This window comes from Miniopterus natalensis, chromosome 12 (assembly GCF_054644295.1).
Source record: "Miniopterus natalensis isolate mMinNat1 chromosome 12, mMinNat1.hap1, whole genome shotgun sequence".
NCBI classification, from domain to species: domain Eukaryota; kingdom Metazoa; phylum Chordata; class Mammalia; order Chiroptera; family Miniopteridae; genus Miniopterus; species Miniopterus natalensis.
The window spans coordinates 38,335,678-38,358,762 of record NC_142092.1 but is presented as its reverse complement, the minus strand read 5'-3'; the positions used below and the strand labels follow the sequence as shown (position 1 = coordinate 38,358,762).

The following is a 23,085-nucleotide window of genomic DNA, read 5'->3' as shown; positions in this document are numbered from 1 at the left end:
GGGTCTGGAGGCCTGGAAGGGACATCGAGAAGGAGGCCTGAGGCCCGAAAACTCCTTGTGGAAAACGTTGCAGCATCAGGGGTGCTCAAAGCCCCTGCAGCAGGAGGCGGGGAGTGCGCGAAGCCGGTCCCAGGGCAACCTGGAGTCCCAGACGCTGAAACCAAGGTGCTGAGCCAAGGGCTCCCGCCACACCGTGACTGTGCTGCACGTCGCCAACCACAGCTCCAGAGGCCACCGGCTCAAGGCAGGAGGGGCACATTGGCTCAGCGAGACCTGAACTATGGGGCCGGCTGGGACCTACGTCTTCTTTCCACGTGTTGGGTGGGTGGCTAGTGCGGAGCCCACGCTAATTCCTGCGTGGAGACCCCCAGTACAGGCCATGCTGCCAAATGCTTGTGGAAGATCTTGGATTTACAGGTACAGCTCAGTTATCGTCCAGGCTGTAGCAGGCATCTGTGCACCTGGGCCTTGGGTGTGTTGCAGAAGGAATGAAGGTTTCCAGAGTAAATGCCCAGGGAAGGAAAAAGCATTTGAAAGAAACAGGGAAATCATAGGCACAGGAAAAGGTCCAAGCAGATGTGGGAGGTGAGAATCCAGGCACCCTTGCCCCCTGGCAAAGACAGAAATAAAGGGAAATCTGATTTTCTGATTTGCTCTCAGTACCAAAGAAAGAGAGAAAGTGCTTATTAAACCTGTAAATAAATATTCATAGCTTTTCATAATTGCCAAAACCTATAAACCCAAATGTTCAGCAGCGAACTGTGTACACTCATGAAATGGAATATTAATTGGCAATAAAAAAGAAAGGAGCCGTTGATACACGTAACAAACTTGGATCATCTCAAAGGCAGGCTGAGTGAAAGAAGTCAGTCTTAAAAGATTGATTCCATTTATGTGACATTCTGGGCAAGACAAAACTACAGGGCTGGAGAACAGCTCAGTAATTGATAAGAGTGATTGACAGATGGAGTCAGGAAGGGTGTCACTACAAAGGGGTAGCACAGAGTTATTTGGGTTGAATGGAACTGTTCTGTATCATGATTATGGTGTTGGTCATACAAATCTACACGTGTGTTAAAATTCTTAGAAGTTTAGCCCGGCCAAGTGTGGCTCAGCGGTTGAGCGTCGACCTAGGATCCAGGCGATCAGTGTTTGATTCCAGGTCAGGACACATGCCCGGGTTGTGGGCTGCAGCTGATCAATGACTTTCTCGTCATTGATGTTTGTATCTCTCTCTCTCCCTCTCCTTTCCTCTCTCTGAAATCAATAAAGATATATTTTTTAAAAATTCATAGAAGTTTACATAGAAAAGGGGGGAAAGTCTAATTACTCTGTAACTATTTTTTAAAAAAGTAAACACTCTGTACCAGGCACTATACTATCTGAGGCAAAAGCAATGAGCTCAATGAGATAAGGCATGAATATAAGCACAAAGTAATTAGGCTTCAAAAATATTTGATATAGGATAACTGAAAAGTAAAAACAGCAAGTATTACAGGAAATTAAAGAGGAGATAATTTCCAGTTTAATTAAACAGAAAATGCTTCAGAGCAGAGGTTGCATTGAATCTCAGTTTCAAGAGCAAGAAAAGACAAATGATAATTCTATGTGGCAATGATCATTTAGATGATCATGTCAATAGCATGCAGGAAGAAATGGAACAGAAAGTGCAGAGGGCAGAAACTATGCCTGGTTAGAAGACAAGGAATTTGGGGAGAGCTTGAGCTGGGGTGTTGACCGTCTAGCACAGCAAGCCTTTCCAGGGAGCTGGACCCACACCGGCAGGGTACCCTGGAGACCAGTAAAAGGTTGGCATGAGCTACTTCTTCATTTTATTCCCACCAATTGAGATTTTTGCCTCAATCACAAATGTGGGCCACATCTTCATCTTCCTGGCTACAGTGTTTACTCTCCCTGATCATAATTATGCTGTCTCTTAGCTGCAGCTTATCCTCAGATCTCCAAGATCATCCCTTCCCTCTTATTTTATTTTCCGGCAACCTCTACTCAGCTGGTGCCCCATGCCCCTAAAAAGGGACACATACCCCGTTGTGAATTCAGGCAGTAGTAGTGGAAATTGAATGGAAAGCAGTTTTGAGAAACACTATTTTGGAATTAGGATTGATAAGATCGGTTTGTAAACTGGATGTAAAGGATAGGGGAACAGGGAAGGAAAAAACACTGGTTTAGAGGCAAAGTTCTAACAGGATGAAATGTAGCGAGTGACTATTTTATTCTTGTCCAACAGTTGCATTTAAATATTAGTTTGCTTTAAATCAATGTTCATAAATGATACCAATTTTCCTTTACTTAAAAATGCATTCAGCGCAAATAAAACAATGTTTGAGAGCAGGCCATAACTTTAAATAAAAAACCGAAAAGTATTTTAAGCAACAGCATGATGTAATCCAATTTTTTAAAGATAAAAAAATAGACAGTCCTTTAAATCACAATTAAAACTTATTGGTGTGGGGATGAGGAAAGAATTCCATGAATTTTATAAAATTGAGAACAAGAAAATAATATGCTGAAGAATTCTTTAAAAAATGAGCACAGACATATACCCTCATTTTATTTTTATTGTGCTTCGCTTTATTGAGCTTCACGGGTGTTGTGCTTTTCACAAATGGAAGGCAAGACCCTCTACCAGCAAAAAACTGGTTGACTTTATTGCAACACTCTCTTTATTACAGTGGTCTGGAGTGGAACCACCATACCTAATGAGGTACGCCTGCATTGGTGGCTTTTCTCACAGTAAAAAATTATGTTGAAAGAGAAGTAAAAATGACTTACATGGAGAATAAAGTTTGTTATACAGCTTGCAGTAAAAATAAAGTTTGATAGTACTGGACACATATTGTTACAGTTGTATATTAAGCCACAATTATATGCAACCGAAGAGCCCCTGAAAGTAATCTGAACACAAGGAGGTTTTCCCTATTTGTATGAATGTATGTGAAATCGTTATTAAAACTGCAATAAAAAATATATGCAAACAAGTAAAAGCAGCAAGGCACATCAAAAAAACTGAGGAAAGGCAACCCGACGTGTATTCTTACTCATCTGAAGTCATTACAAAGTTTACAGGGCTCTTGGTTCAAAGGGAAACATAATAGCCCCAGGTATTTACTGAAACATTACCTATTCGCCATGGTTTCATTTTTAGGATCCCTCAGTGGGTCTAAACGGCAATGTTTGCTAAACAAGTACAAAATAAAATCATTCAAAATATTTAGTTATTATTCTTCATCTTAAAAAGAAAGCACCTTGAACATAAAAAGGCTCATGAATATCTGCTGAGTACTCCGCAGATATTCACTGCTGGTAGATGAAATAGAAAGTTCTGCGAACACTTGTATCCTGTGACGATACACTCCGTGGAACTGAGTCATCTTATTGTAGTAACTCAGACACCATAAAAATAAGGGCCCAGGAGTTTCCATTCCTTTTTGCCTAGGAGAGGTAGGGGGGCCAGATGCAAAATATGGATGATAAACTCGATCACTTCAAGTTTCATTTTGGCTAGCATTTCAGTTTCTTTCCACATTAACCTTTATCAGGAGACAAAAGGCAATGTATATATATTTGGTTTATATTTATAAATATAAATACATTGATTTGAAAAGACCCTTCCCATTCCCCCTGTGTGTGGCTAAAATGCTGTGAAGAAAGAAACAGGAGGGTGGAGAGAGCTGACTATGAAGGACCTGGGACATGCTCGGCAGGAAAACAAGGCCTACAGTAGGAACCGATCTCACACACAGCAACACGATCTGGAGAGAAATACCCATGGCGACTATCTCAGATCCCTGGCATCGGACTCCTCACTGGTGATCAGCTGTCATTAACCTGCTGTGTTTCTAACAGGAAGATACATCTTGGCCTCAGGCTCCATCTATTAAAATAGGGGAGAGGGGCCAGATATTGAACTGAATCAACAGCATCTGAGTGTTCAAAAGCACTTCAGAACAGTTCTCACATCAGTGGTTATAGTTTTCTTGCTGAAATTTCCTAGTGAGGAATAAATGTTTAGTGGTTAGAGGTAGTGGTAGTATTAATGTACAAATTCACAGGACAGGGCAGAAGAAACCACTGCTACTAATGAAACATGGAGAGAGAGAGGCAAGATTTCCAATTTTAAGAGAGAAAGGCGCCCAGCTGGGCATGGCTCAGTGGTTGAGCATTGACCTAGAATCCAGGCGATCGGGGTTCAATTCCCGGTCAGGGCACATGCCCGGGTTGCAGGCTCGATCAATGACTCTCTCATCATTGATGTTTCTGTCTCTCTCTTTCCCTCTCCTGTTCTCTCTCTGAAATCAATAAAGATATATTTTTAAAAAGAGAGAGAGAAAGGCATTTACAAATTTCATACAGTGTCTGTAAGTGGTAGCCAAAATATTAAAAATATATGAAAAGCACATGACTCACAGAAGAGCAACACTCCCAGCACTGACAAATGCAGATCTAAAGAAAAAAGTAAAAACTTCCCACTACACCACACCACACTCACATGCTCACCTGGGTCAAAGTAAAAGACCTCCAAGGGCCTGTGCTTTCACCCTGAGACCCACCATCTGAACCCTAGTTCTGAGAGTAAAAGCGGGGTTTCCAGGTGGCCTGCTGCAGATGAGGGCCACCACATGCTGAGAAACTGACACAGCAACCACAGCAGGCTATGCCATAACCTGAGGTTCTCAAAAATCAGGTCCTTGATCGAGGTCCTCTAAAATATTGATGCAGCAATGACACTCTGAATTCCCATGAGGAGCCAACGTCACCTGATCCTCATTACAGGTGCGTCAAAGGGACTGAGGTCTGGCCATTGTCGCAGGGCTCTGAAATAATGGGTGAGGGCTGCAGGCCAGGTTTTCCCTGAGCACTGGCTGTCATGGTGATGCTCTCTTTACCTGAGAACTTTTCAGGGCTGTGGATTTCTCTGAAGCTATTTGCTGTAAAGATCAAATGACATCATGTCATAGAAAGTGCCTAGCACAGGAACTGGCAGAGTAGGCATTTAATAAATGGTAGTTTTATTTAATTTTATGTCATTTTAAGGGAGGGGCAGATGTAAAGGCTTGTTATTAAGAAATAAGGAGACAGAAACCATAAATTTGTGGTCTGCAATTTTTCCTTCACTTAAGAAAACTGTTCACCAAGGCTGTATTTTCAGTTAAAATAGGGAGAACAGAATCTTTTGCAATGCTTCTCCCACCAAAACCTCAACTTTTGGTAATCAGACCCTTCAAAGTTTGGCTGCTCAATGTATGGCTCTGTATATTACAGCTACATACATATTTACAACATAAAACCTAACAAAACAAACACAAAATCCAAGTCAACAGGGAAATGGTGATGATCAGATGTAAATATTAGGCCCTACAGCCTATTAGAAAATAATCATCTATGAAGATGAGAAATACAGGGCTCACAATAGGAAATATCAGTAAATCAGAAATTCTGTACAATAAAGAACATTTATGAAGAAAGCATATATGAAAAAAATACATTTTCCTCTACATAAAATTATCTGAAATGTCACGTTCAGCATTATTTCCAGTTTGTTGTACAAAATTTTTTTTAAATAGGGTCACCACTGCTTTGCTCAACATTTCCCTTTGGGTAAAATAGCCAGTCCATGGAAAAAAGAGGCCATTTGGGGGCTCACTAAGGAAATACAGAAACTGACAGCTGTAATGTATCGCAGTCCAACGATAAATAATTTGCAACAGACCAGTCCCAGAAAGGAAGCTAAAATGGGAAACTCTGATAAGAAAAAAAACAATGTTCTTTACATGAGGTTACTGAGCTGGTAACAGAACCAGCATCTCACTTGGCCCAAGGAGCTGAAAGGCATTTTCTATCTAAAGGATGCAACGGGCTGGGAAGGAGTTCAGGCCACTGTGACTGTCAAAAAGCTCAGGTTACAGCAAAATCTCCAGTCATTCCCAGAACATAATCAAAGCTCTCCCTCCTCTGCAGAGTCAGAGCAGTGGCAAGTTCCTAGAACCGATTTTTGTTGCTGAGTTCAGCATTAAACTATCTCTGAGAAAGTTCAGACCAGCTAGACTGAATAAATAAGAACCAAAAGTAAATTTTACCATGGAGTTTCAACCGCAGCTAAATATATTGTCTGTTTCATCAAAAATTCATGCAAATACCTAAGTCTGCCCTTCACGCCCCAAAAAACCATAGTTGGCCAACTTTCTAGAATTCTCATAGGTTTGAAAATGTTAAAAGCAGTGAGTGAAGTCCCCACTATTCTTTTCTTCAAATACATAAATAATATGTCTACATCAAGCACGGAATATTTTTATAAAAATGACCCATATTCATGCAAACTGTATTATCTCTGCCCATGTTAAAAAATTAAGAGTGTTTCATTGGCATCTATCCTAATAACCCCAGGCCCAGAGTGTACTGGAACAAAAAGTTCAAGATTTCCAAAAGCTTTTTGATAAGGCACAATCCCCCTTTTTAAAGACTAAATCCTTAAAGGTCCTGTGAGAACAGATATAATTTCAACAATTACTTCATATCTTCAAATTTGTGCTGATGAAGAAATATAAATGTTTAACTCACATTTAATGACATATTTGTTGAGAATAAAATATCCTTTTTTATTAATTTCAGATTTTGTGCTCATCTTTTGCTGTCACTACTGATACAGACTTCTTCTAAAATCTAGATGGTGTATTTTTGAAAGACCTCGAACAGGCTTCTCAGGGTATCCTTTCTCAAGGCACCCATAGAGAGAGAAAAACAGTCACAGACTGAGGAAACCCTTATAGAGGCAGTTATTTGTTTCCTGAGCTAACCTACTTCCTTCTTCAAACATTTCCTTCTCTTCACCAATGTGTTTTTTGAAATGAGTATCAGAGTCTTCTTGCAAAATATAGTCCTAGGCCTAGTGTCTGAATCCAAATCATGAGCTAGAGCCGTACTCTGGGGAAAAAAAAAAAATGTTATCAAAGTAAAATACTGAAAGCTAAAAAATGTCATGGCTCCTGGCTACTCCATTATGGAAAACTACAGCATCTTCCATAATAAGGAAATAATTTCTTTCTTTGTTTTCTTGATTGATTTTAGAAAGAGAGAGAGGAAGAGAGAGAGACATCAATTTGTTGTTCCACTTATTTATGCATTCATTGGTTGCTTCATGTGTGCCCTGACCAGAGATTAAACCCACAACCTTGGTGTATTGAGACGATGCTCTAACCAACTGAGCTACCCAGTCAAGGGAATCATGTCTTTTTCAACTTTTCAAACCTTGAGCAATGAGCTGCTAGGTTTCTTCATACTAAGTATAACCTTGGAGATAAAGCTGAAAGTCTCATAATTATTAAAGTTATATACTTTATTAGAAATGTATCTTTTCAGTGATTATTGTCTTGACTTTAATCAAAGCAGATATAGAAAGCTGAACGGAGATTTGGCTATTATGATTCTTCTGTGCTAACACATGCAGAATGTAATTTAAAAAAATAAAATCAGTCTTTATCTAAATATAAAAAGCTTTATTTATTTACCAGCAAAGAGTGATACCAGAAAAACAGACAAAAGGAATAAAGGCTCTTAAAATGTTTATTTTTGTCAGAATAACTGACGATTTTCTATTGTCTTTTGGTTTATTATTACAATAAGCATTTCCCCCCTTGAAAAATCCATTCAAAACATCTCAATCCTTGAGGTAAAGAAATTTAATTTAAAAAACCATCCTGATTTTTTTAAAGAAATAAATTCTTAAAATCCCTTTAACTTGATAAATAGCAATAATCTCTTCTTGTTCTCCTCTGGTGAACAAAAACGTACTTTATACAGCAAAGTATTCAGATACTTATTGGCAAACCAAAGGTGAGAACTATTCATTTACATGTTCTACTCAAACACAGTGCAATATTGCCACGTTCATATGGACATTAAAAAAAAAACACAAAAAACAGTTACCAACACTCTTCTGGCCAAGACAAGGTTTTGGAATGGCAAAAGCAACAGAAGTTTTAGCTCTTAAAGCTTCGGAAAGGAATTAATCTGAGTCATCTTCATCAAGATATTCCTCAGCATTGCTTAATGTTCTAACAGCATCTAAAAAAAAAAAAAAAAAAATAGAGGGAGAAGGCAAAAGAGAGAAATTAAAAATTGCTTGGATTTCGTTTTCACTTTTAAAGCTCCTGACAATTCAACCAACTGTCATCTTCCCTCAGACCCAGGGGTTGTCCTTTCCCCAAGGACCTTCTCTCGACTTTCCCTTTTCAGCCTAACTGTTCAGTTTCTGCTCCCTCGGAGGCTGACGGATCCATGTGTCTGCATGTTCCTTAGACATGCCGCAAAGTAAAGCGCGTGGTATAAGGTATCATTACTCTAGTACAAAATGCACCAGGACCGACGCGGGACACACCGAAAGCTCCTTCCCGCCGATGACCACGCTTCCAGCCGCCTCCCACAAGGACAAGGGCACACGCCACTCCGGCTGGTCCACACCTGAGGGCAAGGCCACCGGGTCGGGAGAGAACCAACGAGGGGAAAAAGGAAAGGAAGGAGGATGAAAGCACAGAAGCTTCAGTTTAATGTAGAAAACACTGATACAGTGTACACCGATGCAAAAGGCTGGAATGAAATAGAAATAAAGTTTTGAAACAGAAAGAGCTGAACCTCATCAACTGGAAAATCAACCTTGAACAGGGTTCAAAAGGAAGACATCGGACCTTTAACTATTCACCTACTCAACTGTCTAGTCAAATTTCCACAGCAACAAGTTACACTGTGTATAATTTAAGGGGGGAAATTGAAATGCATGTATAAACACATTGTTAGAGCTCAATAAATATATGTTATAGCACCCAGATCATGGTCTCTAAATACTATATCCCCACAGCTAATAGGAGATATGACTAATTTCAAGTCTGGGGAAGAAAATGTAAAAAAAAAAAAAAAAAAAAGCACCATTTGTCATGCCACAAAGCAAGGATTCTACCAAAAACAGCATCACTTTAAAAGGGTTCAGGATCCAAGCTGAAAGAGATTCCACTAGCCAAAGATATCCATAAAGATACTAATTATAACGGATTAAAACACATCAAATATTTCAGCACACACCAAAGGGAATTCATGGGTCCCCTTTGGAAACTGATAGGGAATCAGCATGTTATTTTGAAAACTCTTAAATAAAGGGCAAAAATCAAGCTTTTATTTTATTCTGCTTCTGCTACATGAACTATTCCTCTGTGTAACCAAACAGCTGATGAGAATTTTTTCTTTATAGAATGTTCCAGCTAACAACTGAGGAAAGGAGTGACAGAATTAGAATATCACCACTTGCAACCATTAGTGAAATAATGGACTGAAACAATGATCACCAATGTATGCTAACATCATAGGATGAGTGACAACCAGACATCATATGCCTCTGATGGAAGAACATGGTTTTCCTTATGAAGTATTCTTTCCTCTCCCCCTAAGATAGCTAGATCTAAATCTAATCAAACCTCTAGATCTACCATCGTTTGACAAAAATGCAAAAGACAGGAGAACATGACAAACACCACCACGGGAATGCATACCGACAACGTTACACTGGGAAATTCAGGTAAACTAACCCAATCGCTTTAATAAATAAATTACAAGGCTAAAAACAGGGGAAGAGGAAAAGAAATGGAAACACTGATTTAAAAGAAACACTGATTTAAAAAAACAACAACTAAGAGACATACCTGACTCCCATGAAGTGTAAGTAATAAATAAATAAGCCAGCAAAGAATAACACACAGGTATAAGAAAAATGGCAAATCTGGAAAACGACATTTGATAATATTAAGGAATTAAGGACTTATTGATTTTTGGTATGCTAAGGATATTGTAGCTTTTTAAAGAATCTTTACATGTTTAGGAAAATGTTTGCTGAGAAAAAGGGAGAGTCCAAACAAGGGGGCTAGAAACCAGTTTATTTTATCTGAGAGGAGAAACGATAAAAGAACAAGTGAGTACAGAACAGAGGCAAACTTCAGTTATTTCACTCCCAAACTATCAGAAGTCTGCAGAGTGACTATTTCCTTCTCCATTCCCCTAAGAAGAGTTCTGGAGACCTGGGAGGAATATATTCTGTCCCATCCCCCGCACACCCACAAGCGTCAGGGCTGGCGGCCAGCCTGGGAGAAGCAGCTGTTGAAGCGAAAGACAAAAGGACAAACAGCCAAGTTCCTTCCCCTTCTGCTCTGCCACCGCAGGCCCGCGCTTCGTGGTATCTGAGATCCCTCGTCCCTCGTCCTTCAACGGCTACTCCTGCACTTCGCTTTCACCTCGCTCCTCCGTTAGCGAGAGAAGGATGACTTGCCACGGTGCCAGCTCTGACCGAAAGGACCTCAAGGGACAGAAATGGGCCAGGCGCATCCCTTTTCCTTCCTTCCCTCGCAGGCTGCTCCGAGGCAGTTTCTCTGGAAGCTTCTCATCTGGACAAACGCTGAGTCCTGAGCTGTACCTCTTCACAGCCTGTCTTGGAGCGTGACAAGCAGGGCATCTGATAACCTGTCACCCAGCAGCACTTCCCAGCCTCCCCCGCCTCCTGTCTCCCGGCCCTGGGCCCACAGGGTCCAAAGCAACATCAGCACTTCAGGCAGGCAGGCGGACGGACGGACAATAAATAAATAGCGGAGGGGTAAACACGTAGCATGGATAAACATCACAGAAGTAATGTTAAGAGAAAGAAGTTAAGACACAAAAAAGTATACACTGCTTGATTCCATTTATATCGAGTTTGAGAACAGGCAAAGCTAATCTACGCTGAGAGAAGTAAGGATGCTGAGGGAGGCCTCTGAAGGATGGGAAACGTTTCCACCTTGATCTGTATTGTGGCAAATAAGTGTATGCATATTAAATAAATTAAAAATTCATCACTTAGCTGTACACTTAGGGTTTATGTACTTCATGTAAATTATACCCCAAATTTTTAAAATTCAGGAAAAAATTTAAGGGCTCAGTCCTCAAATATGACCCTGACCCCACCCCTATATCCTAAAGTTACCCTTCATGGTAACTAAAACAAATGAATTGTTTTGTTCCTATAACAAAATCCAAGATGTGCTTTTAAAAGTGGACAACAATATCAGAATATACCTTTTTCCCAGCTTAGAGTGCATGCTGGCAATTTGTCACATAGCCCAATATTCAAACTCTCATTCCAACTAGGATCAAAATACTAATTAAAACTTTTTATCTGAATGACTGCGGAAATGAAGGGGGGGGAAAAGCGAAAAGGGAAACGTGAAACTCAAAATATAAAAATTCATTCCTTGCCTCTGTGTGCCAGGCCCCAAGGTTACCTCCTTAACAAATCCATTATCCAATCAGTACCTATTTAGGAAGGTAGACTAAAGACACTTGGAGGAAACAGAGAAAAAGAGCACCCACCTTCTAGCCCTATTCTACAAACTCTTCAAAAAGGTGAGGGACCAAGAGAAGAGCTGGCCACCGGCCTCTCCCCGATCCTGCTGCTCCTATCGAGGCAGCTCTCCAGGGGCTGAGCAGGTTTGGTATTTTCCTTGCCTGTCATGATCAAGTTCACACTATTCATGAGATTCTGATAACCTTCGGTTCCTAAGAAACTTTACTCTTCGGTCAGGACATTCTGAAGATACCCACAGAGCAACAGGAAGCCAGTGGCAGAGAAAGGAAATTATTTCACCAGAGTCCTACTTCCTGACGCGGCCGAGGCAGCGGCGAGGGGCAGGGGTCCACCGCAAGGGAGTGTCTCTCCCGCAGGGCTGCAGACGCAGCTGCTCAGCAGCAGTGCTCAGCTGCTACACTTTCTCACTCCCTCAGTACGAACTATTTCACCTCTGCAGGAGCAATTACTTTAAAGAAAGGCTTGCTCTGCCAGCGAGCACTCATGGCTTCAGTAATTAAAGAATCCCAAACTGCTTAACAGTTTACAGTATATATCTGAAGTTAAAAGAAATAAGAATCTGGAAGAAACACACATCTGGAATAAAGGACAAAAGGAAGCAATAGATTTGTGAGGAGGACGATGATGGGACCCTGGGACGGGGAAGGAGGTAATTCTGGGAGGCTCCCTCGGCGAGCCATGAAGAGGAGGGGATTGTGATACTTTTGATTGACTGCAACAGGAAACCAGGAGACAGACTTTATTTTGGTGCTTCTGCTAGGGATGGAATATGTATGGGACAGCATAAGATTGCCTCTTTTCATAAATAAAAGATACCTGAGGGAGAAATAACTTTTCCCAGCGTTCAAAACTGAATGGGAAATCAATTCAAATGATAAAAACAGAAATTGGTATCTCATTACACAGACTCAGAAAGTGATAATACCTTCCAGTTAAAATGAAAACAAATGCACTCAGCCTTTATAATGAAGATATCCCAAAACTGTCTTGTGGTTCTCTACCAAGGTTCATCAGTCTAAACTTTAGGCTCTAAAGCAACACTAAGAACGGCTGGTTGGAATGACAAGTAGCAATGCTAAAGACTTGGAAAACCCATTATACTAGCTTCTTTCTAAAAAAAAAAATATATATATATATATATGTGTGTGTATCAATTATACACTTCAAAGTGGTATTAAAGTGCCAGGCATAAGGTAATAAAGCAGAGTAAGGCCTAAGAAGTCAGAAAAAAGAGACGAGAAATTCCTCCGACCAAATCATCTCCTACCTTTCTTTTTCCTACATCTCTGGGTTTCTCAGGGGCCAACTGATGACGAACGAGGAGGGGAAAGAGGAGGAGCATAGGAGGGAGAGTTCAAGGCACACGCTCCGGCACTTCTTTCAGGGATCACATTAGAACGACTCTGGGGGGGGCACATTCAATATGCTATGTACTGAGAGGTCAAATAAACATCCGGTCCCAGTGATCAGGAATGACTGCAATCGTATTTAACACCGTTCTTTAACACCTTTTCAAAACAACCACACAAACTTTTCATTTTTTTTCAAACCTATTCTCCCACATCAAGAGCTATGTTTATCTTTAAGGGTGTCCATGTAAACTTCATCTTTAAAAACCATCCACAGTACTACAAATAAATGCCCAAATGTTTACAAAGTGTAAAATCATTTTGATTACAGTTTATTGATGCCCTCATTTAAAACAGAAACAAAATATAATCACAGAGCTGTTGAGTGCTTAAGTTAAAAAATATTTAGAGATATCCACTCATAAAAACATATCTGAAAAGAGGAGATGGACACCATGGTTCTCTGAAAAGGACTGTCATGGGAAGCAAGGTGATTAGAATTTGACTGTAAGAAACAAAGTAATGTACAAAAACCTGTATGTTTCATTTGTCTCTTCAAATTTGTCTGCATGAAGGTATTCTTCTGTGTCAGAGGTTCTGATTTAGACCAAGGATAGAAAAGCTACCTTCAGAATCACCTGGAGAGTTTATCGGGAAAATATTTTTCCCTCCACTAAGTTGCTAAATCTCAGTCACGACAGCACCACAGGGAAAAGGGGTTAAAGCCACGTACCTGGTCCCTGTTTCTTTTTCAGGAGAGTTGCGCAGGCAGCGTTCGTAGCCATGTCCAGGGCCAGCTTCTTCTCGTTGTTTCTTAAGTCTGTTCTAGCACCTTTCCCAGTACGAGAAAAGTCAATTAGACGCTTCGGGAAACTGTATCAGCAGCAATACTCTTTCCAACAAAACTGATCACTTTTGGCAAAACTAACGGGACAACGTTTCTGGCCCAGAAGTAAGCATTTTCAGAGCAGAAAAACTTTCTCCACCCAGTACTAGTGTGTTCGGCATCTTTAATCAGGGAGCTTGTTGCTCCTCTGCTAATTATGCACAATCAAAACACAGCCTTTCCCTTCAAGCCCCTGTAGAATTTGATGTGAACTTTCAGTAAGGAGTTTACTGTCCCGATGGTAAATCCTGAATCAGTTAGACCCCAGTAGTTACTGTGCCTCAGCATGATTGTTTGGAGATTAAATTCGACACACCCTTTGTCTCTTCTGTTCAAGAAGGTATTTGGGAAAGACCAGGCGGGTTGAGCTCGAGGGGAATTAATACTTTATATCTGTAAGTATGCTCTCAGGTAAATTAGCAGCATAGTAACATAATAAAACCCAGAAGCAATTAATCATTCCTATGGCCCATCTCCTGCACACTTTTTTCCTTGCCTTTATTGTGTTAAAAATTATATCAGAATTCATGAATACTTTCTCATCGTTACAGACTCAAAATACAGGAGTATGCTGACCAAAACTGTATGTCCCATTTCATCTCCCAATTTTCCTTCCCCATTTTCTACCTTCTCCAGAGGTAACCATCCCCACCAGTGAGCATCGGTTATCTCCTTTATGTGCATGAATGTATTCACAGGCATATATGTACATACACACAAAATCATACTACATGGATTGATCTATAAATTCATTTTTTAATTGATGTTCAATTGACAAATAAAATTATATTAATTTCAAGGCACAACATGGTTCAATATTTATATATAGTGAAATGATCACAAGTCTAGTTAACATCCTTCACCATAGGTACAAAAAACATTTTTTATGTGATAAGAACTTTTAAGATCTACTCTTAGCAACTTTCAAATATGCAATACAGTATTAACTATACTCACCATGCCGTACACTACATCCCATGACTTATTTTATAACTGGAAGTTTGTAACTTTTGACCTTAAGATTTTTTTAACTTAGCAATTTATAATGGTACTACTTCCTTAATAGCACACATACTTATACCTCAATCTATTTAAACATTTAGAAGTATTCCATTTTGTGGATGTTCCAAATTTTATTTAATCACTCCTGTACTGAGGGGCACTTGGGCTATTCCTAATTTTCATTATCACAAACAATACTGCCATGAACCTCCTTGAGCAACATCTTTGTGTGTGTGTGTGTGTGTGTGTGTGTGTATTTCTGAGGATAGTTTCCTAGAAGTGGTGTTGAAATATAAGACTACATTCATTTTTAATTCTGCTAGTTACTGTCAGACTGCTCGCCAAGAAGGCTTTGCCAATTTCTATTTTCTTCGACAATGTATGTATCATTTTCTTCACAACCACATCCCCTTCAACAACCAAAAACGATAGTTCTAAAACTCAAAAGCACAAAAAAATTGGGTCCAGAAAAAAATAGTATGTTTAATTAGGAATACGGTGATTGGGTGTGAAAATCTTTCTCCTGAGCAGAATTAAATCTATCCACAATTAGGGTTATACGGAAAACCTCCTCCTCTCATTGGGCTACAGGTCAAAACTCCTGAGGATTAATGTTTCTGTGACTAATCATTTCTGTGACGTTAAATTATGCTTTAGAACTCAGACATGATTTCTGTCGGGACAGGAAATGCTCAGAGACAGCAATGCTGAGAAGACACACAACCGTTTCCTGTGTCCTTCTTGACCAGCGCTGCCCAACAGAAACACAGCGTGGGCCATATGTCATTTTCAATTTTCTACTGGCCGCATTTTCCAAAAGTGAAATTCATTTAAATAACAGATTTTATTTTACCTACTATATTTGAAATGTTATCACTTCATCATGTAACCATTATAAAAATGGTTGTGATCCTTTACATTTTTTTCACTGTCTTCAAAATCTCTGGTGCATTTTACACTAACAGCACATCTCAGTTCACACTAACCTTATTTCAGGGGCTCAAGGACACATGTGGCCAGTGGCTGCCATAGCAGATAGCGCAGCTCTCAACAAAACTTTGGCATGGGGTGGGGGAGAAGGCGGTGTACTACAGAGTGTCTGATGTTTTAGACCTAGAGTTTACATCATCAACATACTTTAAATCAAAAACATTTCCTCTCGCATATCCCAGCATTGCTCTGAGGAGCCCTAATGACAGTGCATCCATGCTCAAGCATCTTATATTATAGCCTTCTGGACCAGGGTGTGGTACGGGTGCTGTACCTGGCTCGCTGCAAGGGTTAATTAGTATTTGTGGGACAAATGGATGGATGGATGGTCAGTCCATAATTTCACAGTTCCCTCTGACTTGCGTAAAAACAGGGAATCAAGAGATCTTCTCTCATTCTCTGTACATCTAACATCTGCTCCCCTCAGAGCAGGACACTGCAGCCACAGAAATCTTTCTTATCTATTAAGACTTTCCTGTGAGAACAGGGGCCGCAGAAGGTTTACCCATACAGCTTTCTCAGAGGGGACTTCCTCTGTCTGTTCATACACACACCCCACACACATCCTTCTTCTAAGGTCCTTTAATCCTACAGAAATGTACAATAAGTTCTTACTAAAATTAATACAGTATATGTAATTTTAAAGCTTACCCCGGTTTTAATTTAAAGCTAAAAACTTACACAAATCCCCTCCATAATTCCATTTTATCATAACAACTCTGTGATACAGACAGAAGTAGAGGTTAAAAATTCCAGTTTTAATATAAGGAGCCTATTACTCTTCCTACTCTTCCTACTCTTCCTACTGGTGTAACTGGATGTAGCCTATTTTTTCAGGGTAAGCAAAGAGCAGATAAACTCAGCACACTTTACCTTTTGCCAGAAGCAACTCGACGATATCTGCATAACCCTTCCAGGCAGCAGCGTGCAAAGCTGTGTCTCCCAACTTGTTCTATGGTGATAAAAAGAGAAAGCAGTTTAATCCCCTCACCATTTTTTCTTCAGCCCCTGAAAACCACCTCCCCTCTGACAGCTGTCAGTCTGTTTTCTATCTGTGAGTTTGCTTCTGTTTTGTTTGTTATTTATTTTGTTCATTAGATTCCACATGAGTGAAATCATGTGATGCCCTGGCCAGTGTGGCTCAGTCAGTTGGAGTGTCGTCCCATGCACCAAAAGGTTGCTGGTTCGATTCCTGGTCAAGGAACATACCTAGGTTGGGGGTTCAGTCTCCAGAAGGGGTACATACGGAAGGCAACCAATCAATGTGTCTCTCATACATCAATGTTTCTCTCTCTCTCTCTCTTTCTCTTTCACTCTTCCCCTCTCTCCAAAATCAGTAAAACATATCCTCAGGTGAAGATTTAAAAAAAAAAGAAAAATCATATCGTACATGTCTTTCTCTGACTGGCTTATTCCCCTTAGCATAATGGGGTGGTGAACACACAAAACAATATAAAAATGATGTATTATAGAGTTGGACACCTGAAACCTATATAATTTTATTAACCAATCTTGCCCCCAATAAATTCAATTTAAAAAAATTAACAAAGCCAAAAAAAGAGAACGAGAAAGTAGCATCTTTAAAATAAGGTGTGTGCCCGGCCGGGCGTGGCTCAGCGGTTGAGCGTCAACCTAGGATCCAGGCGGTCGGGGTTCGATTCCCGGTCAGGGCACATGCCCGGGTTGCGGGCTCGATCAATGACTCTCTCATCATTGATGTTTCTATCTCTCTCTCCCTCTCCCTTCCTCGCTCTGAAATCAATAAAGATATATTTAAAAAATAAAAAATAAAATAATAATCAGAGTAAAAGAGAGAGCCTGGGGTAAACCGAATTCTACGATGGCCCCCAAGACTCCTGCTCCCTGGCACACATCCAGTGTATAACTCCCTTCCTCTGAGTGAATGTAACAAAATATCACTCCCATAATTAGGTATCTAATCAGGTGATTTTGCGTTCATCAAAGGGGGATTATACTGGGTGAGCCTGACCTAATCAGGTGTGATCTTTCCAAAGAAAGATACAGGGTCAGAGACACAACCTCCTGCTGGCCTTGAGGAAGGAAGCGAATCATCATGCTGTGCACTGTCTACAGAGGACAGTTGTCTCTGAAGGCTGAGGGCCACACTACTACCAGTACAAGAAACTCAATTCTCCTGGCAACCTGAATGAGTCTGGAATAGGATGTGAGCTCCATATGAGAGCCCCACTCCAGCCAATACCTTGATTCCAGCCTGCAAGACCTGAGCAGAGGCCATGCTCAGAATTCTGGTGTACAGAAAACATAAGGTAAACAGGTGTGTTTCAGGCTGCTATATTTGTGGTAATTTACTACACAGCAATAGAAAACTTATAAAGAGCTCTGGGCAATTAAAAAGGTAACCAAAATAAAACATGAAGATAAAAGTGAGAAAGATCTCAGAAAAACTAAGAAAACTGGAGGTTTAACCTAAGAGGTCTAACGTAACTATGAATAGGCATTCAGAACCAAAGAACAAAGCAAATGGTCAGAAAACTGACCATAAAAACTATAAAAGAAATAATACGAGGTATTTTTCCAGGCTGAAAAAAATTCACCATCATTTTTGGGAAAAGACCCACACTAAAGCCCATCCTTGTGAAATCTTGGAACACAAACTTAAAGACTCCAATCAAGAGACAAAGCAGATCACACACAAAAGAATGGGAATCCAAAGGGCATCGAACCTCTCAAAGGCAGCCCCAGAAAGCAGGGCAGCCTGGAGGCATGCCTGCAGAATTCTGAAGGAAACCATTTTCAGCCTATAATCCTGTCAACCGAATGATCAGCAGCAAGCTCCCCTTTCTCAGGGATCCACTTGAAGATGTTCTTCAACAAATGGAAGACACAGGAGCCCGAAAGGTGAAGACACAACACAGGAGAGCGGGGAAGGACTCCCCAGGGAGACAGCAAAGGGCAGCATAAACCAAGTTGCTCAGATTAGAGAATGAGGCTGAATGGCTTCAGCAAGTATGATTCCAGGGAAAAAGAAGGGGGCAACTGATCATCTCACACATTTTGGGAAAGTATCTCAAGAAAATATAAAACAGTATGTAAGTCTTCGTGGATACCAAAAACAATAAAAGCTAAATAAAAGTCAGTAGGTATAAAAATAAAAATAAAGTTATACAAGCAGTGAACAGTATTTAAATAGTCATAATAATGTAAGCAATATACAGTAATAGAACCAAAAACTACGATATGATACATTGGGAGGACCAGCAGAAGGAGGGTTGGGTGCTGGGTGCTGCAAGATGAGAGTTGGGCAGTTGACAAGCTTAAACCTTCCCCTACCAGAGAGGATGCCAAAATGCATATGAAGATGATAAATTATGACACAGCTCCAAAAGTATTTTCCTTAATAACATGAAGGTAAGAAGAAAGAGTTAAAAGCCAAGTGATATACAAGAAGGAATGTGGTTGGCATTTGGGGCTTTATACAACTTGAACTTTAGTACAATAATAATTTTTTTAACTATGTGCTTGTAGTATTTTGATTAAAAATTTACGAAAGATAATAAATGGGAAAAGGTCAGTTCAAAACACCATGATATGATTTTTCATGCCCATAAGCTGCACAAAGAAAACAAGGCAGGTGTGTTAAATGACTTTCATGTAAACTATCTTACCTGTTGGTTCAGTTCAATGTTTGGTTGAGTAAATAGCATTTCTACTATATCTGAAATTCAAATAGAAAAAAATACAATTTTTGAAGAATGAGAAGTAAAAGTCTGACAAAACTAGCCATAATACATTTAAAGAGAATTCTTTAGAAGAATCAAGAAAATCCTTACAGCAAATTTTTCAAAATGTATCTAAATTGAAGTCTTAAGACTCTAAAAGGTAAAATTATTTAAAAAATTTTTTTTACAAATAATTTGGCTTTTACTTTTTCATATTTCATTTATTATAGGAAAATTTTTACATTCACTATGATACTTATGTGCTTATTAGCTAAAATAGAATAGGGATCTTTTGGGAGACAACCATAAATTTCCCTTTAGCTATACTATTTAATTTGTTGGGTTCTTTGTTTCTCATTGTTGTTGGGATTATGTTTTTGTGTTGTAGAATGAGTGGTTGTGGGAGATTTTTGGCCAGTCTGAAATACATCTAGAAATTCCATCTGTCATTATTACTATTGACTATAACGGAGAAAAGTTACCAACTGAATGAATCACTAACTCAAGCAAATGCTCTTTCTCCTGAACTTAACAGTTCACATTAACCTTAAAATGTATGTCATAAAAGCATAACATGGAAAAAGCTACGCTAGAGGAATCTGCCCCTTTCTTCTATAAGATTAGATATTGGGGTTTGTTTTTATATTACTGTTGTTTTCCTGTAACTGCCAAGTCTGAGAGAGGAAAGGAAGCTTCCACCCTTTCAAGTCAAAGAGGTCATGTAGGGAGGCTGACTGATCACATTCAACCTAATGTATTACAAAGAAAGCGTCTAGGAACAAGGCTATTGGCTGATGTTCTAAAGGATTTGAAAAGAATCACCAATGTTTTTTTATCTCTGTAAATCTGACTCCCTTAGATGAAGCACATTTTTCAGTAGCATAGACATTTATGGCAACAAACAAAACACCATCATACCTTTGTGACCCCCGTGACAAGCCCAGTACAATGCAGTGCTCCCAGCTTTGTCCAAGCCATTAACACCAACTCGGTTGTCCAGACACTCTCTCAACCAGCTCAAGTTGCCTGAAAAAATTTTACATTCATAAAATCATAAGAAAAAGTATTCTGTGTTTTGTTTCACCTTTACATCAATTTCATCCTGTATAAATTTCCATTTGCAATGAATTAATTTCAGCAAGTCTGAAATTAAGACCTGCCCAGTAATGCATTTATTGTGGTACATTTTGACTTCCATTTTATTAATGGAAAGCATTAACATCAATTTTTAATAGTAGGTTAATGGGAAGAGTTGCCTAAATGGATCTGCTTAAGGTATTTTTACTGTGTAAAATTAGATTTTTTTTTTTTTTCCTTTTTCCCGAAACTTGGGGAGGAAAACAGTCAAACTTAACAAGCACACACTACTTATATTCATATTTAAAATGCACTTTTGGTTCTTACAAGAAACACTAAGTAACCTACTTAAATCTGCTACTCTTATATGTTAGGGTATAACTACTGATTTAAAAACCTCTGGCTAATGCCCTAAATATCTAATTTACAAAAAAAATATTTTAAATATCAGTTTTGTAGTTTTACTCATGCACAATCCTAAACCAATAATTTCCTTTTGCATATTCAGATTTCAAAAAGATCTAAAATAGAATAAGAGAGCTCACTGGGGCCTTGCAAAAACCCCACGCAGGGTTTCTCAGCAGCAGCCCTATTGACATTGGGGTTGGAGAATTCTTTGTTATCGGTGCTGTCCTGTACACCGCAGTGTATTCAGCAAATCCCCAGCCTCTACCCAAAAGGTGCCAGTGCCATCCCCCTAGTCATGACAGTCAAAATGTCTCCAAATAGTGCTAAATGTTCCAGGATGTGGAGGGAGAAATTACCCTCAGTGGAGAACCACTGATCTACAGGATAAAGCCCCAGGTACAAGGCCCATCCTATCGCTCCCTCCCTCCCCAACTCCACCCCTTACCACACACATGCTACATCAACACTCTCCGAAATGCCATACCCCCAAGAAGCCCCCACCTTCCTGCCTTCCTGTTACTTATTCTGGCCTCTGTAGCCTGTTTAACTAAAACACATTTCCATTGCTGTACATATCAGGCCACCTTGTTGTTACACACATCTCCCCCCTTATAGACATTGAGCTCTGGGGGTCACAGACCATGCCTTTCCACTTGCCACTGAGCATGGGGTATGTAAGGTACTCAAAAGTGTTTGTGATTGACATTTTAAAATTAAAATTACACTCATCTCTCCAGAATGACAGAAGGCAGAACAGAGATTGCCTCTGGGGGAGGCAGGGATTTAACTGGAAAGGGAACTTCCTGGGATGATAGAAATGCTCCAGATCTTGAGCTGGGTGTTGGTTCCATGGGTGTATACATTTGTCAAAAGTCACCAAACTGTATAATTAAAATTTCTGTGTGTCACTGAATTGTGTATCTCAATCAAAAAGAATCATGCCTACCTCTTTTTGCAGCTTCATGCAATGGATTGTCAATGGATTCTGCCTGCTCAGCCACTAGATTGAAAAGAAAAAGTACAAACCCAATGTTGAGAGTGGCACCCAGACAGTTCACTAGAGCCTTCACAGTCCCCCAGCGTCCACAGTGCCAGGGCCTTGTGCAATTCAGCTTCCCTTACTTAGTGTGGGGAAAAAATAGCAGAAAACCTAAATGATGTTTCCTGCTTTAAAAGAAGCTGAATTACGTGTTCAATGAAACCAAGCTAAGCAATAAAACAATAACATAGCAATTAACTAGACTTATAAACAAAACAAACAGATCCATGGCCTGCATACCAGTTTATTTAAGTATTTAATAAATTAGTCACGAAAATGCAAAAGAAAGCATTCGATGTTTATTTTTACATTCTGTAAAAACACCCTATATGAAGATAGCTGAAAATAATTGTTTCCCTTCGGGGGGGGGGGGGGGCTGGAAGGGGGGGTGAGAGGAAAATATTTTGCTTCCTGTTTTCAGAAAGGGCAATGAGTACGCCTACCTGCCTCCAAGGAAGGTGTGTTCACTGTTGTCCAGCAGGAGTAACAAGACTACTGTTCAAATGAGATTTGAGACACACCCCCTTCCTCCATAAAAGGGCTGGAACTGGACATTCCCTTGGCTGCCAGGGATCCAAAGCAACATTTTACACCCTCAGTGTCCGTGAACATTTTACACCCTCAGAAATGAGGTATATTTGGAATTTCAAAGGTCAGAACAATGCAGAAATGTTTAAAGTCCTTTTTAGTCCAGAATGGATTAAAACCAGGACAGGTGGGGCCTCTGAGCTGGTCTCCAAGCCTCAGCTCTCCACCCTTTCCCCTCCTCCCCTCTGCTAGCAGCTTTAAAGTGCCTTCCTTGAAATTTTCGAAGTCTCCTTCCAGTGTGTAGAACTGGCGCCTGATGCCAGGCCCAATGGTCTAAGGATTCATCTAATGCTAAAGTCAAAGGAACCTTAGAAGTGATTTAAATAAAACCCTCTTATTACACAGGTAAGGGAACAGTCCCAGAGGTAGCAGTTCAATGCCTTCAGTGAGGTCCCTGGGTTATTAGGAAGTGGAAGAAAAAGGATTAGAACCCAGGACCCTTACTTATCGACCCTGGGCTCTATTTACTTTACTCTGCCAATTTCTAGGAAAGTCTCTTTTGCCCCAACTCCAATTAAAAAGTGGGTTCGTGGCAGGGGCCACATCTCTCTGCTCAAGCTCCCCAAACTGCCCCGGATAGGCTTTTGATGAACATCACTGCCCCAAACATGAATTAACAAGGCAGGGTTACTTGATCAGAAAAGAAAGAG

General features: G+C 40.0%; 1 protein-coding gene across 1 annotated transcript in view; it reads right to left on the bottom strand.

Annotated features, from left to right (window-relative positions):
• Positions 1–7,563: 7,563 nt before the first annotated feature.
• The window catches only part of OSTF1 (osteoclast stimulating factor 1), a 48,219-nt gene continuing 32,697 nt past the window's right edge, over positions 7,564–23,085 (bottom strand). The window contains exons 5-10 of the mRNA XM_016223002.2: positions 21,755–21,808; positions 20,242–20,349; positions 19,270–19,319; positions 16,496–16,574; positions 13,478–13,576; positions 7,564–8,082 (exon numbers count right to left, since the gene is read on the bottom strand). Coding sequence (XP_016078488.1) covers positions 8,024–8,082; positions 13,478–13,576; positions 16,496–16,574; positions 19,270–19,319; positions 20,242–20,349; positions 21,755–21,808 — 449 coding nt within the window. The 3' untranslated portion in view covers positions 7,564–8,023. The remainder of the gene's footprint in view (positions 8,083–13,477; positions 13,577–16,495; positions 16,575–19,269; positions 19,320–20,241; positions 20,350–21,754; positions 21,809–23,085) is intronic.